At 43.6% G+C, this 17,005-nt stretch overlaps 1 protein-coding gene across 9 annotated transcripts in view; it reads right to left on the minus strand.

Moving 5' to 3' along the window:
* Window positions 1–3,042: 3,042 nt before the first annotated feature.
* LOC105464103 (senataxin) overlaps window positions 3,043–17,005 on the minus strand; it is a 103,307-nt gene continuing 89,344 nt past the window's right edge. For 6 of the 9 annotated variants that reach the window (XM_071078497.1, XM_071078495.1, XM_071078494.1 and 3 more), the window contains 4 exons: window positions 13,129–13,227; window positions 11,274–11,361; window positions 11,062–11,148; window positions 3,043–6,568 (listed from right to left, as the gene is read on the minus strand). In XM_071078497.1, coding sequence (XP_070934598.1) covers window positions 5,822–6,568; window positions 11,062–11,148; window positions 11,274–11,361; window positions 13,129–13,227 — 1,021 coding nt within the window. In that variant the 3' untranslated portion in view covers window positions 3,043–5,821. Of the gene's footprint in view, window positions 6,569–11,061; window positions 11,149–11,272; window positions 11,970–13,128; window positions 13,228–17,005 lie in introns of those variants that run through there. The other 3 variants (XM_071078499.1, XM_071078500.1, XM_071078501.1) reach the window with 2 other exon arrangements.

Below are 17,005 nucleotides of genomic sequence, written 5' to 3' on the forward strand. Positions count from 1 at the left end.
GATTCCAGAAGGCAACTTGGAACACCAGGAATAGGAGAAAATCTACAGACATGTTAAATAGCTGGGTAAATAGATTTTTTTCCTTTTAAAATCTTTAAAATTTGTATGACTGTTAAGCACAAAAAATATACTTACATATTATGAATAAATGTATGTAGATTTATAATATATGATGACCATAAAATAAAAAAGGGAAGGCAATGGGACAGTTCTGGTGCTGAAGCTGGGAGTCTGCAGGCAGGCAGTTGGGAAAAGGGTATAAGGTGAGGAGAGCAAGGAGAGTCAGACACCCATTTGACAGGAAGGAGGCCTAGCTGCGGGCCTGTCTGCTGCCCCATGCTAACGGGCCTGCAGATACATGACAACAGGCATGAGCTACAACAGTAGTGCCTGGTGTCCCTGTGGCAACTTCCTGAGCATCAGAATAGGGCTGCTGCTTCATTTCTGGTTTCCAAATCTCACAAATAGTGTCTCCTGTGGCCCAGTCTAAAGGGAAATATAAAAGGAGTTCTAGAAATGGAGCCTGCTCAGATTGACAAATTATATACCCACCACACTCTTCTTGTCCCTTTCCAGAACCTCAGAGGTCAGGGCCTGGAATTTTGGAAGTTATTGGTGAAAAGAATCAGAAGAGAACCCAAACCCCAACTACTATTTTCAGGCAAAGAAAGGGAAACCCATGAAGGCCATGAATGGCCCACGGCCAACGCCCATGGTGGAGCTAAGGCAATCTCTAGCCTCCTTTCCAGGTCACACCCCCTGAAGGCCTCTTTCTGCAGCAGTGTGGCCAGCTTGGCATTCAGTCTTGCTCGGGTACCTACTGTAATGATTATAAGCAAGGGTTTTGGGGTAATAAGAACTGAGTTTGCAACGGCAGCTTTGCTAGTTCTTAGCTTTACCATCCTCAGCAAACCATTTCATTGATGCAACCCTGTTTTAAAATCTGTGCAATGGGAATGCTAGCGTGGGCATCATGGGCTTCGTGGGAGAACTCAGAGATGACGCAGGGGGCGCAGATGCCTTGCAGACCACAAGCACTCACTGCATGCACCATGGGTTCCTTGAACTCAGAGCGCTGGCACTGTGTTTTCTTGCTTAGAGAACAGCTATTCTGGCATCCCTTTGCTGGGGGCCAGAGAACACCCCCAAGATGGATGGCCTGAGACCTCATTGGCCACACTGATTCATGCCGGCTCGTCCTAGACTTGGGGAGCCTTCTACCTTCTCCCTTCCAGGGGTGTCAGGAGTCACCCGAGCTGTTTCATTTTCCTTCTCTTGGCTCTGCTCTGCTGTCTTTGGAAACCCGCTTCTGAACACCTTGTCCAGGGTACCCGGAGATGAGGTGCTGACGAAGGCACACACGACCCTCTCTGGGCTCCTGGAGCTTCTCTTTCCTCCTGACCTCAAAGGAGCCAGGCTCCCATGCTGGCTGCTCAACGGAATCATCTGGGAGTGAATTTTTAAAAATCTGAGTCTAAAAAAAAAAGCAATTGTAATCAGATGAGCAAAAATTTTTAAAAACTGAAAAAAAAAAGAAAGTTAAAAAACCAAGGGCTGGGCTGGGCGTGCAGGCTCACGCTTGTAATCCCAGCACTTTGGGAGGCCGAGGCAGGTGGATCACCTGAGGTCAGCAATTCGAGACCAGCCTGGCCAACATGGTGAAACCTCGTCTCTACTAAAAATACAAAAATTAGCCGGGCGTGGCGGTGAGAACCTGTAATCTCAGCTACTCAGGAGGCTGAGGCAGGAGAATCACTTGGACCCGGAAGGCGGAGGTGGCAGTGAGCCGAGATTGCACCACTGCATTCCAGCCTGGGCGACAGAGCAAAGCTCCATCTCAAAAAACCAAAAAACAAACAACACACACACACCACCACCACCAAAATAGAGTTAGTGGCTGCATCCACAAACCACTGTGTCATGTTAGGATGGATCCCGGGCAATCAAAATGTTTTTTAAAAGTCCCCCAGGTGAGCCCAATATGCTCCCTAATGTTAAAACTCAAGGCTGAAGACTACCAATCTAACAATTCTGTTATAATGCTGCTTGAAAACAAAGGCAACTGTGTCTACTGAGCTGACAGGACAGCAACAGAGTTCCTCCTCCCACAGTTTCAAACACCCAGACTACAAATGCCATTTCTGCCATTTGACTTGACAAATGCCTTCTGTACAGAAGGACAGGGTGACGATAACTCAGGTCTTTTCAGTCATGGAGGGATCCCTTGTGTACAAAAACTGCCTGTGTGGTGCTGTATGACACTATCAATTCTATTTAAGTCGAGGCTAAATTTTAGTTTCCTCCCTGAATTATTTATTCCTCAATGAATGGTGAACCCCAGGAGGTGGGGGCGATTGTGGGGGCGGATGGGTCAGGAGAGAGATGTCTGGTGACTTCAAAAACCGTCGCTAAGGCTGCTGCAGTAACAAATTCCACAGATGACCACCATGCAGCACTCATCTCTCGCCTGGCCATTGGGCAAATTTATTATTCCCCCTAAGGCCCAAACCCCATTTTACCCTCCCTGGTAATTTGTGTATGCATACTGAACGAACCAAGCTGGCCAAGAGGGCTGCGTGCACACACTTCTGGGTACGGAGAGAGACACGGAGGCGGAGGTCAAGTGCCTTTCAACAGGCACAAGTGTGGGGAAGCTGACTACATTTCCTGAAGTTACTGTTTTATAAAGCGTGTTCCACTTCTATAACCATCAGCAATTACCCCTGGCCAGGGCAATTCTACCCTGTCCCTCCACCAGTGCCCCTGGGAGCTCCTTTCATGGGTCACTGTCCATCTGTTCCTCCCATCTCACCTCCACCCCAATTCCAGCCTAATGATGAGCACGTATTTCTGTTGGACCAAACTTCAGTCGGTAACTGAACAGCACAGCTGGCCTCAACGCACCTCATTACTGTACAGAGAAGAGTCCAAAAGGAGCGAGGAAGGAGGGCTGGGCTGGATAATGAAACTTTTTATATCTGAATTACACAAATCCCCACCAAGTAATTTCAGCATAAAGCAAACCAAATGGCAGACGAAATGGATGTTAGTACCTTGTAGTTTACTTCAGTAATACATAACTTCTAATCCATGTCCGTCTTGTTTCTGCTTTTAATTCTGCCATTTCCTCTTAAAATTTAGGGTTTAACAAAGACAACAGGGCTACTGTTTGCCAAATCCCAGCTATTAATTCACAGCATAGAAAAGTCAAAGCTATAGCAAAAAATTGCTAATCTGCACAACTTTAAAAAATAGTTCAGTACATTTTTGTTATAAAATTCATTTACAGGAGGTTATTCACATATACTTGTCAAATTTACTCCTGATAATTCACAAAAACATACAACTCAACAAACTGCGCACAACAAATCCAAGGCAAGTTATATACAAAGAAACAAAACAAGTTTGTAAGTAGCACATATTCATGTTGAAGTAACTAATATTGAAAGAAGACAGGGAACTTTCTCTTAATGCCATGGCAAAGACAAAGCAAAGAGCCACACTTTACACCCTGTAAAAATAATAGCCCTGTTCAACAACGCTGCACTGACAGCCACATCAAGAGGGGCCACAGTAAACACATTAAATGCCTTTGGCAAATACCTGTACCAACCGGAACAAGTGAAGTTTCCAAAGTAATGTCAGGGACAACTGCATTCCGCTGTGAAAGGCCGTCACAGGACACAGGCTCACTTGTTAGCAAGGACGACGTAGTTCTACCACTGATTCTTGCAGAATCAGATCTGGTGAGTGGTGAACCAACAGGTGAACGGGCATCAAACTTAACTGGAAATAATACTGTTCAGTGTGTGGCAGCAAAATATGCATTTTAGAGAACACTTTTCTCAAATCAGGTGTTAACAGTATTAACATGAGCAGTGTGGGAGACACCCTGACCCCAGCTGTTTTTCCATGCCTCCCTTTGGAAGCTTAGGAGTTTGTACGTTCCCTAAGTGGTCACCACTATAAGCGTCTGCTAAAATGGGCACTTCATCAAGATAACAGAAAAGTAAACTTAAAGTAACGAGATTTCTTCCCAAAGGCACATGGAAGAGGCTGATAAAACCCCTGACCCAGACAGAGTGGGGCCCATCCCTCCCCGTCCTGAACTGTCACACACTGCATGGCCAAGGACAAACTCTCCGCCCCCACACAGGAAGCAGCAGCTGCCTCTGGGGACAAAGCACTCTAGGAAGTCACCTGCTGCCTGGGTTTTAGGAGTCTTCAGCCGACGTTAGTCAGATGTCAGGACACCAGTAAGAGAGACACAGGTAATGAAATCGAATGTTCAAACTTTTGGCAAGCAAAAGTTGTTTTTTAAAGCTCTTTATAATCTGCTCAAGTAGAATTTCTAACACAAAATCCTTTTTTGCTTAAAAATGACAAGGGAAACGTCAAATAATGCACATGAACCTTCAGCTACTTTCCTACCCCCAAATGAGGTAGGGGCTGCACCGCATTCACTACAGACCCCTAGTTTTTACAACTGTCAGCGGACATTCTCATGTTTAGGATCCTCCAATTCACTGTGTGGCTGCTTGGAAAACTGGACAGAATCAGGCAGCCCGCCCCTCCCTTGTCCCGAGCCTCCTCCATCTCCATTCACCATGGCCAATTTTTTTCCCCCACAAAAACACTATCACCTCTAACGGTAACTGGAAACATCTATCAGATATTCTAAACAGCATGTGTTTTCAACAGGTAGATGATTTCTGAAGATCACAGGAAGTCTGCCACTCTCTTCCCAGTTCTGAACTCTTCTGGTTACCCTTCATTTTAAACCGGCTGCTCCTTTCCCGCCCAAAATATTCTATTTGGCCTGCCCCAGCGGTTCCCAGGCTGCCTGGTGACCAGAGTCCCTTGGGAAATGTTGAACACAGTTTCCCAGGCTTTCTGGAAAACTAGTTACATCTGTCTGACATCTGTAAGCTGAGGTGATTCTTCCACAGCTGAGTCAGCGCTCATCTAGCATTTGGCAACTACATGTCTGTACCTCACCAGTCACACAAAGCTCACAATATGCTGGGAGCATTCAAATGATAGTTCAAGAATTATTCTTTCACTCCATATTCTTCTCTTTCAAGAAGATTAGGGATTTGAGCTAGGGAACTATGTGCATACTAAACAGGTAAATGAACTCATCCCAGAAATAGAATATCCTGGGCCTGTGTCTAAAAATGCACCATGTCAGCAGGATTTTACCTAACACAACTCTGCTGCCCAAAGTGTCCCCCAGGAGACTCCAGGTTTTTTTTGGGGGGCGGGGGGGTTTGCTTTTTTTAAATAGAGCTAGAGACACCAGCACTAACTCAGCTTATTCCAAGCTAGGCTGTTAAATAAATCTGTCTTGCCCTAACAATGGTTGAAAGGACCTGCCCTCCTCCCATCTTTTTTTTTTTTTAAATATAAAGTTTGTTCTGTTGAAAAATGATTAACATTTTAAACAGGGGAAAGAAAAGCGGTCTACTAGATTAAATTTTAAAAGGATTTTGTTATTTGCTATACAAATATACATTTCAACTTTTACAACATTCACTCCAGTCTGACCTCCTTGTCTATAGAAGAGTAAGAGATCAACATTTCCGGTCTCTGACTTCAAGGACATTATTACTGATACACAATGCCCTCTGAAAGCTTTTGCAAATGACAGAAAGTACTGAAGATGACCAGAGGCTCAGGCATTAAGGATGCATTTTCCGTGTTTTCCAACAGCACACAAGCTCCTTACAAAAAACAAATAAGCTTATCTAGATGGTCCCCCGAGCTGGTCATCTTCAGTTTACAATATGCTGTGGCTGCTGGCCCATGTCATTGGGCTTTCCTATAAAAGCTTTCTTTTCTTGGAACTGCTGTCCTCCTGCTCCGGTCTCCTCTTGTCCCACCTAGAGTTCCTCCTGGTGTGAGGGGTCTCGGAACCACACTTCTCCTGCTCACCTTCACTGAAAGCCCTGGCCTCTCTCCTGTGACAGAGCTCCTCTTCTGGGTCATCACATTTGCTCTGACACGTGGAAGCCTCGGGACTGGCAGCTGGAGGTTCGCCCTGCACGGGAGGTTTGTGGCTGCTCAGAGCAGCCACTACAGCAGCAGGCTGCTGTACATGGCCCAGGTCCTGGTGAACGACAGGGAAGCTCGGCTCTCCTGCAGGAGGTGTTGCTCCAGGATGCTGGGGGCTCGAGGGCTGTGGATCCCATAGGAATATTCCTCCTTTGACCTCAATGCCCATCCTCTTCAGCAGTCGTGGGTCCCGAAGTTGGTCATGAACAGGAGGTCTTTCAGGGTCCTTTGAAGTAACAGTAAGAGTAGTTTCCCTGGAGTCAGAGGGTGTGTGGTATAGAGAAGCAGCAAAAGATGTCTTGGCAAATCCACTGTCTAGCTTGCTGCTGGGCAAGCCACCCTGGGGTCTGGATACCTCTGGGGCTATGGTAGGAGGGTGAGTGAGACTTCTCTGTAGCACGGGCTTGAGTTTCAGAATCTTCATTGCATCATGTCTATAGTTTTTGTCACAGGTCTTAATAATGGCACCACGCTTCTGAGCATCCTGAATCAGCTGATTCCAATGCTGGTTTTCCTTGAAACAATGAGAAGGGAGAAAGAATTACACCCCAAAGAAACACTGCTTGGGAAGCATAGAGTTCCAGCTTTCATTTCTGAACAAGTAATATATATTATTGTATGAACAGATTCTCAAGATTCATTACTCGTCAGACAAGCATGAAAGGAAAAAATAAATTCGAATACAAAATGATAAAGTCCCATTCCTAAAGAAAAAGAAAAGACCTGGTCACAGCCTATAAGGGAGAACTTCAACTTTTTTTTTTTTTTTTTTTTGAGATGGAGTCTCACTCTGTCGCCAGGCTGGAGTGCAGTGGTGCGATCCTGGCTCACTGCAAACTCCGCCTCCCGGGTTCACACCATTCTCCTGCCTCAGCCTCCCAAGCAGCTGGGACTACAGGCGCCCGTCACCACACCCAGCTAATTTTTTGTATTTTTAGTAGAGACGGGGTTTCACCATGTTAGCCAGGATGGTCTCGATCTCCTGAACTCATGATCCGCCCACCTCAGCCTCCCAAAGTGCTGGGATTACGGGCGTGAGCCACCGCGCCTGGCTGAACGTCAACCATTTTTATCGGTGCATTCAACTGCAATGCAGGTCTGCACTAGTCACTAGGAGCATCATGTTGCTATTTCTATTTCAATTAATTAAAATAAAACAAAATATAAAACTCTGTTCCTAAATTGCAGCAGCCACATTTGAAGTACACAGCGGTCACACGTGACTAATGGCTGTTGTACTGAGCAGTGCAGACACAAAACATTTCCATGATGACAGAAAGGTCCTTTGGACTCTGGTGATCTAGAGTACTGCCTACACCTCTTGGCAGGGCTAACATTCCCAAACAGGAAGGTCTGGTTTCAGAAAGCAAACTTCTGAGTGCATGTGACTATTCCAGAAAAAGGCCCATGGCTTTCATTGGATTTCCAAAGGCCTCTCAAACCCCAAATGGCTAAAACATCTTCATCACTGAGATCTCCAAGAGATCATCTCACTTTCTGCCTGTTTCCTAAAGGAGCTTAAGACATAAAATCCCATCTCGGGAAAGTCGCCAAACACATCCATCTCTCCTCTCTTCCCGACAGCTTCCTCAGAGGAGGCTGCTGCTTTACAACCACTAGAACTCAGGTCTCTTTAGAAAGAAGAAAGAGAAGAAGAAAAAGGATAGCTACCCTCTCATGGGGGCTCCTGTACTATTCCTAAGGATATGTTAGGGAAGCAGGGAGGTTGCACAGTATTTACTTGCTGTGTGACCTTAGTCAAGTCACTTGACCTTTCTGAGCTTGTTTCCTCATCTGTAAAATAGGAGTAATATTTTATTTAATGGATTCTGAAGTGCACATTGCTTTCACATTTTACCATTTCTGACCTTGGGGACCCTCTTGGCCATGTACCTGTCCTTGGGGATTTCATGATGAGGCAATTATAACCCTTAGACTTTTAGTCAATAAACCATTTAAAGATCTCGCCTGAAAACTTTCTACAGACATTTTCTGATAAGACAAGAAAACACCAGCATTAAAACTTATGCCTTGGGCTGGGTGCAATGACTTACGCCTGTAATCCTAACACTCTGGGAGGCCGAGGCAGGCGGATCACCTGAGGTCAGGAGTTCAAGACCAGCCTGGGCAACATGGTGAAACCCCGTCTCTACTAAAAATACCAAAATGAGCCAAGTGTGGTGGCGCACACCTGTAATCCCAGCTACTTGAGAGGCTGAGGCACAGGAATCACCTGAACCCAGGAGGCAGAGGTTGCAGTAAGCTGAGATTGCACCACTGCACTCCAGCCTGGGCGACAGGGTGAGACTCTGTCTCAAAAAAAAAACAAAAACCAAAAAAACTTTATACACTGGAGATCAAGGGTTCTAAGAAAATCCTGGAGACAATGTTGAAACTCTTAGCAAACGCTAAACTGCCAATCTTACTACTGCGCTGAGGATGAATGGCAACACTGGTGACTATGGACTGGGAAGTGATTCATTTGTGCTAGATTCTGAAAGTGAAATAATTTTAGGAATATCTTAACCTATTATTTTACTTGTATTTTCTCTTTTATGTATGCATAAGAATGTGATAAAAATCTGTCTCAAGTCTTAAAAGAGTCCTTTCAATAAATATGAAAGTTCTAAGTGAAAATAAAGCACTGTATCATAGTCTAATAATGGTACATAAAATAGTGGTGGTGCATATTATAATGAATGGTTTGTTGAATTTGATAAACTATGGTAATAAACTGACTTCACAGTAGTTTTTTAAGGTTTGGAGAAAGTCATGTGACCAGAATAAAATGCTTGGCACGGTGGCTGGCATATTCCAGACAGGTCTGTGGAGGGAGTGCCAGGCTGTGTGGCTCAGTTCTCTTTCTCACTCAGATCTCTAGAGATCCTTAGCCTGTGGCTCAAACACATATGTGAAGCAGATGGCCTTGCTATTTTTGCTAAGTTTACCACACCTAAAGTTGGTGTTTAATCCATTCCTAAGATTACAAAAACAGTTCTGAGCAGGCACAATTAGCTTTGGTTTTACAGAGGAAATCAAACGCTTTAATGATTGATCCCATTTCCAGAAGGGGAACTAGGCTAAAAAATTAAAAACAAAAACAAACAAATCCCCAAAACAACAAAGAAAAAGCCCAAGGACAAAAAAAGTTAGAAAGCCCAGCTGACAAATTGGGAATTTTTAGATTCTAGTCTGTCTCTTTTTGTAGCACTGCCTTCCTAGAGTGAAGACAATGTCGGTGCCATTAGCTGGAGGTCAGTGGTCTGTACAGTTGTGGAAGGGTGTGTGACCCAAGGGCTCCCAAATACTGTCTAAATGGAATGTGAATAAACTTCCAAGCCCCAGCTTCCCATGTCCTCCTTGGGCTGCCCTGCCTGCTGCACCGCAGGCTTCATAATCACGATGGGCCTCATCCATCCACAGAGTGCAATGCCAAGACACATCAACACCCTGAGTTGCCAAATAAAGGGAGGATGAAAAACAGTAGTGCCCATGAAGCGCCTTTAATCAAGGCATCACTAAAAGATGTATCTCTAGTAACATTTCATTTACTTTTCAGGTTTAAACATGATCAAAATCTGTAATATTAAAAATATTTGTCTTGTTTTGCTCAACTGTACAAATAAGTGTTAACAGGCTATTCAACTGACAAGAGATCATGTTTTAACACTCAGATCCTTATGGTCACAGGAAAAGCAATTTTTAAAAATCCAAACCTATATTTTGAGATAACTATAGATTTACAGGAAGTTGCAAAGAAAGCACTGAGAGGTTGCATGCACCCTTCACATGGGTTCCCCAAGTAGTTATAAAAATCAACTTTTTAGGCCGAGGTGGGATGACTTGAGCCCAGGAGTTTGAGACCAGCCTGGACAACGTGGTAAGACCCTGTCTCTACTAAAAGCACAAAAAATTATCAGGGTGTGGTGGTACATGCACCTGTAGTCTCAGCTACTCAGGAGGCTGAGGAGGGAGAATAGCTTAAATCCAGGAGGCAGAGGCTGCAGTGAGCTGTAATTGCACCACTGCACTCCAGCCAAGGTGACAGAGCGAGACCCTGTATCCAAAAAAAAAAGGAGGGGGGGGAATACAACTTTTTAAACTTTCAAGTTATACAGAAATTATCATGAGAGAGATGTAGCTCAGTGAGATTAATATAAAGGCTTTTAATTCTAAAAAGAGATTACCCCAGTGAATCTTATCCCAAACAAGTAGGAACAGAAGTACAATTTCAAAGAGAGGAAAAAATAAAATAATATTGCTTTCTATTCCACTGAATATATTTAAGAGCGATGTAATAGTTTTAATTGCTGTATTTTAAAATGTCAATATTGATAATACATCAGAAACATAATCTTCAGTAATATTTAAACGTACAAAGAATTTTTCTATCAACTTAAAAATGGGAGGTACATAAAAATAAAAGGTACACAGCTTTTAAAACTTCCTTCAGAGTAGGCATACAAACGACAAAGGCGGGAGTGATAGAGAAGAGTGAAACGAGAAAGGTGTATCTGAGTGCCACCTGGTGGCAGGAACCAAAACCAGGGGAAACAGCCACCAAGTTGGCTCTTCTTAGATGAAATCAATGACTTTATAAAAAGAGAAATGAGAAAACCTACAAAGCTATTACCCCTAATGAGACAAACAGCAAATACGTGAGACATCTAGCTGTGGTATCAGTGAATTAAGTTGTACCATTTGTCTACTAAAGTTGGAAACTCGTACACCTCTTCCAGAGGGGCGCCGGTCCTGGCAGAAGAATGCCGGAGGCGCTAAGTGCTAGAGAAACAGAGTGAGCAGCACGGCTCCCAGTGCCAGCAGAAAAGCAGAGCAGAGTACGCGCCTGCAAACTCTCTCTGGCATTAAGCTGGGCCAATAAACAGTCACATTTACTGAGTGTTTACTAAGTGCCAAGTAATTGCTATGGCACTTTACATTTGTGGATTTAATATACCTTCTTAACAATAATCCTATGATGTGGATAATTTGTTTTAAAATGGTCACCTTGAGAGCCCAGTGTAGATACTTGGGTTCTGGGCTGAAAAAAGGCGAATGGTTCACGTGTACACAAAAGCTCCTAGGAAGAAGTTGCTGGAAAACATAACAACCATTATTTTGTAATCCAGAAATCATTTACAGTTTGATGGAAAATAAGAACAAAAACTCAAACAAACAATAGTAACAACGGGTAAATTTCTGAGCTCTCTGGTACCTACCATTAGGGTCCTCAAATGTCCGAGGATGAAGAGGCTGTACTTGGCTCGTGTGATGGTGACATTCAATCTCTGCAAACTTGCCAGGAATCTAGGCAATAAAAAAAGAGTTCCTTCTTTGTCTAGAATGATTTAACACACCTGTGTGAGACACAGGTGGACTCTACAATGACTTAGTGTGCCCGAGACACAGGACGACTCTAGAATGACTTGGCGTGCCCGTGTGAGACACAATGTGGACTCTAGAATAACTCAGCGTGCCCGAGACACAGGTGGACTCTAGAATGACTCAGCGTGAACGTGTGAGACACAAAGTGGACTCTAGAATGACTCAGCATGCCCAAGACACAGACGGACTCTAGAATGACTCAGCATCCTCATGTGAGACACAGATGGACTCTAGAATGGCTCAGCGTCCTCATGTGAGACACAGATGGACTCTAGAATGGCTCAGCGTGCCCATGTGAGACACAGGTAGACTAGAATGACTCGGTGTGCCCGTGTGAGACACAGGTTGGACTCTAGAATGACTCAGCGTGAACGTGTGACACACAGGTGGACTCTAGGAATGACTCAGCATGCCCATGTGAGACACAGGTGGACTGCAGGCAGCTTTTCCGGGATTCCTCCACTCCTCTAGAAGTCACAGTGCTTTCTTACTCTCTGTCCCAATACAGGGTACCGGGCACAGAAGAATTCCTATTAAAAACAGTAAACAAACCAAAACCTCAGGGCTTCCTTCAAAGTGATGTATCTATCAATTTCCTATTTTTACCTGGATGAGATAATTGGAAATTTTAACAGTGCAATCCTGAAGACTTAAAAAATCCTAAAAATGTGGTACCAGCCCATTCACTTTATTCTTACATTTAAATATATCCAGGTTGTTAAGATATTGTAGAACTAGTGTAGAAATACATGAACAGCAGATAAATACTTCAACAGCTCAGAAAAAGAGCTCAGAAATAGAACTGGTGTACGACAAAAGTGAAATTTCAAATTAGCTGGGAGAGAAAGGACTATTTATAAACTGACCCTGAGACATAACTGGTCTCTGTATATGCAGCCCATCCCAGGGAGAGGCGAAGATTACTTTAATTACTATTTTATTTGAAAACAAACTAATTTATAACCTGTAAATTCTATCTGCTTCTCATGACAAAGAACAAATAATTATGTAAGAGTCTTGGGCTTGGGGGAATATTCTGTCACTCATACAGATTGTCCTTAGCATCTTAAATACACTGACAGTAGTTAAGGTTAACAAACTTAGCCAAAGCAGGAAAACACAAAAAACAATGACACTTTGACACATACCATGGAGAGTAACATGCCTCTGCAAAGTATACTTAATCTAATTGTCTATTTGTATCTTATTAAATAAAAGAACAGATTCACACTATGAAATGGGTTAATATAAAAGACACCAAAACCAGGCATGGTGGCTCAGGCCTATAACCCCAGCATTTTGGGAGGCCGAAACGGGTGGAGCACTGGAGCTCAGGAGTTTGAGAGCAGCCTGGGCAACATGGTGAAACCCTGTCTCTACAGAAAAATACAAAAATCAACTGGGCGTGGTAGCACATGCCTGTAGTCCCAGCTACTTGGGGGGCTGATGCAGAAGAATTGCTTGAACCCAGGAGGTGGAGGTTGCAGTGGGCCAAGACTGCACCAAGATCTAACAGTGGGTCTATTTCACAACTTAAAAGAGAAACTTTCATAATATTACACAGGTTTTCACAAAAGAAAATTAAGAAAGCAAATGGTGTTCTCTAACAGTGATAATGAACCTAATCCTGAATTATAAACAAGCAACAATGTATAAAAGTATAAAAGAGCAACAATGACAGTAACTCACCCAATTGAACCTTGCCCGCTATTTGCTCTGACACATGTAACAATAACACAATCCTTCTGCCGACCCTGGAAGGCATCCACAGTATCTACTTCTGCTGGTCTATTTACAAAAGAGAAACATATTTACTGGAAAAAGGAAGATAATTATTAAATAAACATATTTACAAACTAGTTTTTGGTTTTTTGAGAGATAGTCTAGCCTCACTCTTGTCCAGGCTGGAGTGCAGTGGCATATTCATAGCCCACTGTAACTTGAACACCAGAGCCCTGTCTCAGCCTCCTAAGTGGCTAGGACTACAGGCATAGACCAACACCCTAATTTTTCCATGTTTTGTAGAGATGGGGTCTTGCTATATTGCACAGGCTAGTCTCAAATCCCTGGCCTCAAGCAATCCTTCCACCTCACCCTCCCAAAATGTTAGGATTATAGATGTGAGCCACCTTGCCTGGCCTTACAGTCTTCATTTTTAAAGAAACTTAAAAAAAAAAAGAAAGAGAAAGAGAGTCTCACTACGTTGCCCAGGCTGGACTCAAACTTCTGGGGCTCAAACAATCCTCCTTGCCTCAGTCTCCCAAAGAGATGCATGCACCACCATGCCTGGCTGCTAAAAAATTTTTTAAATATTTTCTTGGAGGTTAGCCTGAATTCCTCCTCTCTCCATTCCCTGGCAACCACTAATCTACTTTGTCTCTACAGATTTTCTTATACTGTGAGTTTCATAAATGGAATTACAAAATGTGATTATTTGTGACTGTTTTCCCTTAGTATAACATTTCCAAAGTTCATCCATGTTGTAGCATGTGACAGAACTTCATCCCTTTTTTTCATTAATATTTCATTGTACCACACAGTACAAGTTACTAAGACTTAGTGTTAGATGGCAGCACTCCCCAAACTGATCTACAGATGTATTCCAACTGCCTTTTTTACAGAAATGGTCACACTGATACTAAGTCTTTGGCTGGACGTGGTAGCTCATGTCTGTTATCTAAGCTCTTTGGGAAGATCATGTGAACTTGGGAGTTTGAGAACAGCCTGGGCAACTTAGTGAGACCTCATCTCTACTAAAAATGAAAAAACACCAAAAAATGCAAAAAACAAAACAATACTAAGTCTTCCAGTCCATGAAAACAGGATGTCTTCACATTTATTTAGGTGGGTTTTTTGTTTTTTTTTTTTTTTGAGACAGCGTTTCACTTTTGTTGCCCAGGCTGGAGTGCAATGGAGGGATCTCAGCTCACTGCAATCTCCGCCTCCCGGGTTCAAGTGATTCTCCTGCCTCAGTCTCCAGAGTAGCTGGGATTACAGTTGTGTGCCACCATGCCCGGCTAATTTTTGTATTATTAGTAGAGACAGGGTTTTTTTTTTTTTTTTTTTTTTTTTTTTGAGACGGAGTCTCGCTCTGTCACCCGGGCTGGAGTGCAGTGGCCGGATCTCAGCTCACTGCAAGCTCCGCCTCCCGGGTTCACACCATTCTCCTGCCTCAGCCTCCCGAGTAGCTGGGACTACAGGCGCCCGCCACCTCGCCCGGCTAGCTTTTTGTATTTTTTAGTAGAGACGGGGTTTCGCCGTGTTAGCCAGGATGGTCTCAATCTCCTGACCTTGTGATCCGCCCGTCTCAGCCTCCCAAAGTGCTGGGATTACAGGCTTGAGCCACCGCGCCCGGCTGAGACAGGGTTTTACCATGTTGGCCAGGCTAGTCTTGAACTCCTGACCTCAGGTGATCCACCCACCTGGGCCTCCCAAAGCGCTGGGATTACAGGCGTGAGCCACTGCGCCCGGCCTATTTAAGTGTTCTTTTAATTCTTTTCAACAATGTTTGCAGTTTTCAGCATGTAAGTCTTATATTTCTTTGGTTCTATTTATTCCGAAGTGTTTTATTCTTTTTGATGTTATTGTAAATGGAATTGTTTCAACTTCCTTTTCAGATTGTTCGTTGCTAGTTGTATCAAAATATAATCAACTTTTACATATTAATCTTGCATCCTGCTAAGCTTATTATCTCTAATAGTGTCTTTGAGTGGATTTGTCAGGGTTTCTAGAAATAAGATCACACCACCTATGAAAAGAGATAGTTTTGCTTTTTTCTTTCCAATAAAGATGCCTTTTTTTTTTTTTTTGAGACGGAGTCTGGCTCTGTTGCCCAGGCTGGAGTGCAGTGGCTGGATCTCAGCTCACTGCAAGCCCCGTCTCCCGGGTTCACGCCATTCTCCTGCCTCAGTCTCCCGAGTAGCTGGGAGTACAGGCGCCCGCCACCTCGCCCGGCTAATTTTTTTTGTATTTTAGTAGAGATGGGGTTTCACCGTGTTAGCCAGGATGGTCTCGATCTCCTGACCTCGTGATCCGCCCGTCTCGGCCTCCCAAAGTGCTGGGATTACAGGCTTGAGCCACCGTGCCCGGCCATAAAGATGCTTTTTACTTCTTTTCCTTACTTAACTGCTCTGGCTAAAACCTCTAGTACAATGTTGAAAAGAAGCAGTAACAGTAAGATTTTCAAACATCTTTCCTGATCTTAGAGGAAAGGCTTTCATTCTTACTATCAAGTATAATGTTAGCTATGAGTTTTTCGTAATTGTCTTTTATTAATAAAAAAAGTTCCTTTGGGCCGGGCACGGTGGCTCAAGCCTGTAATCCCAGCACTTTGGGAGGCCGAGACGGGTGGATCACGAGGTCAGGAGATCGAGACCATCCTGGCTAACACGGTGAAACCCCACCTCTACTAAAAAATACAAAAAACTAGCCGGGTGAGGTGGCGGGCACCTGTAGTCCCAGCTACTCGGGAGGCTGAGGCAGAAGAATGGCGTAAACCCGGGAGGCGGAGCTTGCAGTGAGCTGAGATCCAGCCACTGCACTCTAGCCTGGGTGACAGAGTAAGACTCCGTCTCAAAAAAAAAAGTTCCTTTGTATTCCTGGTTTGATTTTTTTTTTTTAATCATCAAAGGGTTTTGGGTTCTGTGCAGTTTTTTTTCATATCTACTGAGCTGATTATGTGGGTCTTTCCCATTCTTCTAATATGGTATATCATACTGATTTTCACATGTTGAAGCAATCTTACATTCCTGGGATAAATCCCACTAGGTCTTGATGTATAAACCCTTTTAATAAACTGCTAGATTCAGTTGGTCACTATTTTGTTGAGGATTTTTGTATCTGTAGTCGCAGGGATTGGGTCTGTAGTTTTCTTGTGATGCCTTCCCTTGGCTTTGCTATCAGTGTAATACTGGCTTCGTAAAATGAATGTGAGTGTTCTATTTATTGGAAGCATGTGAGAAGGACTGGTGTTCATTCTTCTTTTAATATTTGATAGAATTCACCAGTTTAGTTTGGTTCTGGGCTTTTCATTATTGGGAAATGTTTCATTATTTGTTATATAGGTCTGATTTTTTTTTTTTTCAATGGAGTCTCGCTCTGTCACCCAGGCTGGAGTGATGCAGTGGGGCAATCTCAGCTCACTGCAGCCTCCGCCTCCTGGGTTCAAGTGATTTACCCACCTCAGCCTCCCGAGTAGCTGGGACTACAGGAGCACGCACCATGCCTGGCTAGTTTTTGTATTTTTTTTCAGTAGATGGGGTTTCACCATGTTGCCCAGGCTAGTCTCAACCTCCTGACCTCAGGTGATCTGCCCGCCTCAGCCTCCCGAAGTGCTGGGATTACATGTGTGAGCCACTGCACCCAGGCTATAGGTCTGATTTTCTATTGTTTTCAAGATTCTATTTTGGTAGTCTGCATGCCTGTAAGTTAAGATGATTTTAAGGTTATGGATTTCCATAACCTTAAATCTTTAAAAAAATCTTTAATCTAAAAAAAAAATCTTTAATTTTAATCTTAAATTTTACTGCTGAGGTAAGAAGGAAACAAAAACATCATCTTCATTCTA

The sequence above is a fragment of the Macaca nemestrina genome, chromosome 14 (genome assembly GCF_043159975.1).
Source record: "Macaca nemestrina isolate mMacNem1 chromosome 14, mMacNem.hap1, whole genome shotgun sequence".
NCBI lineage: Eukaryota > Metazoa > Chordata > Mammalia > Primates > Cercopithecidae > Macaca > Macaca nemestrina.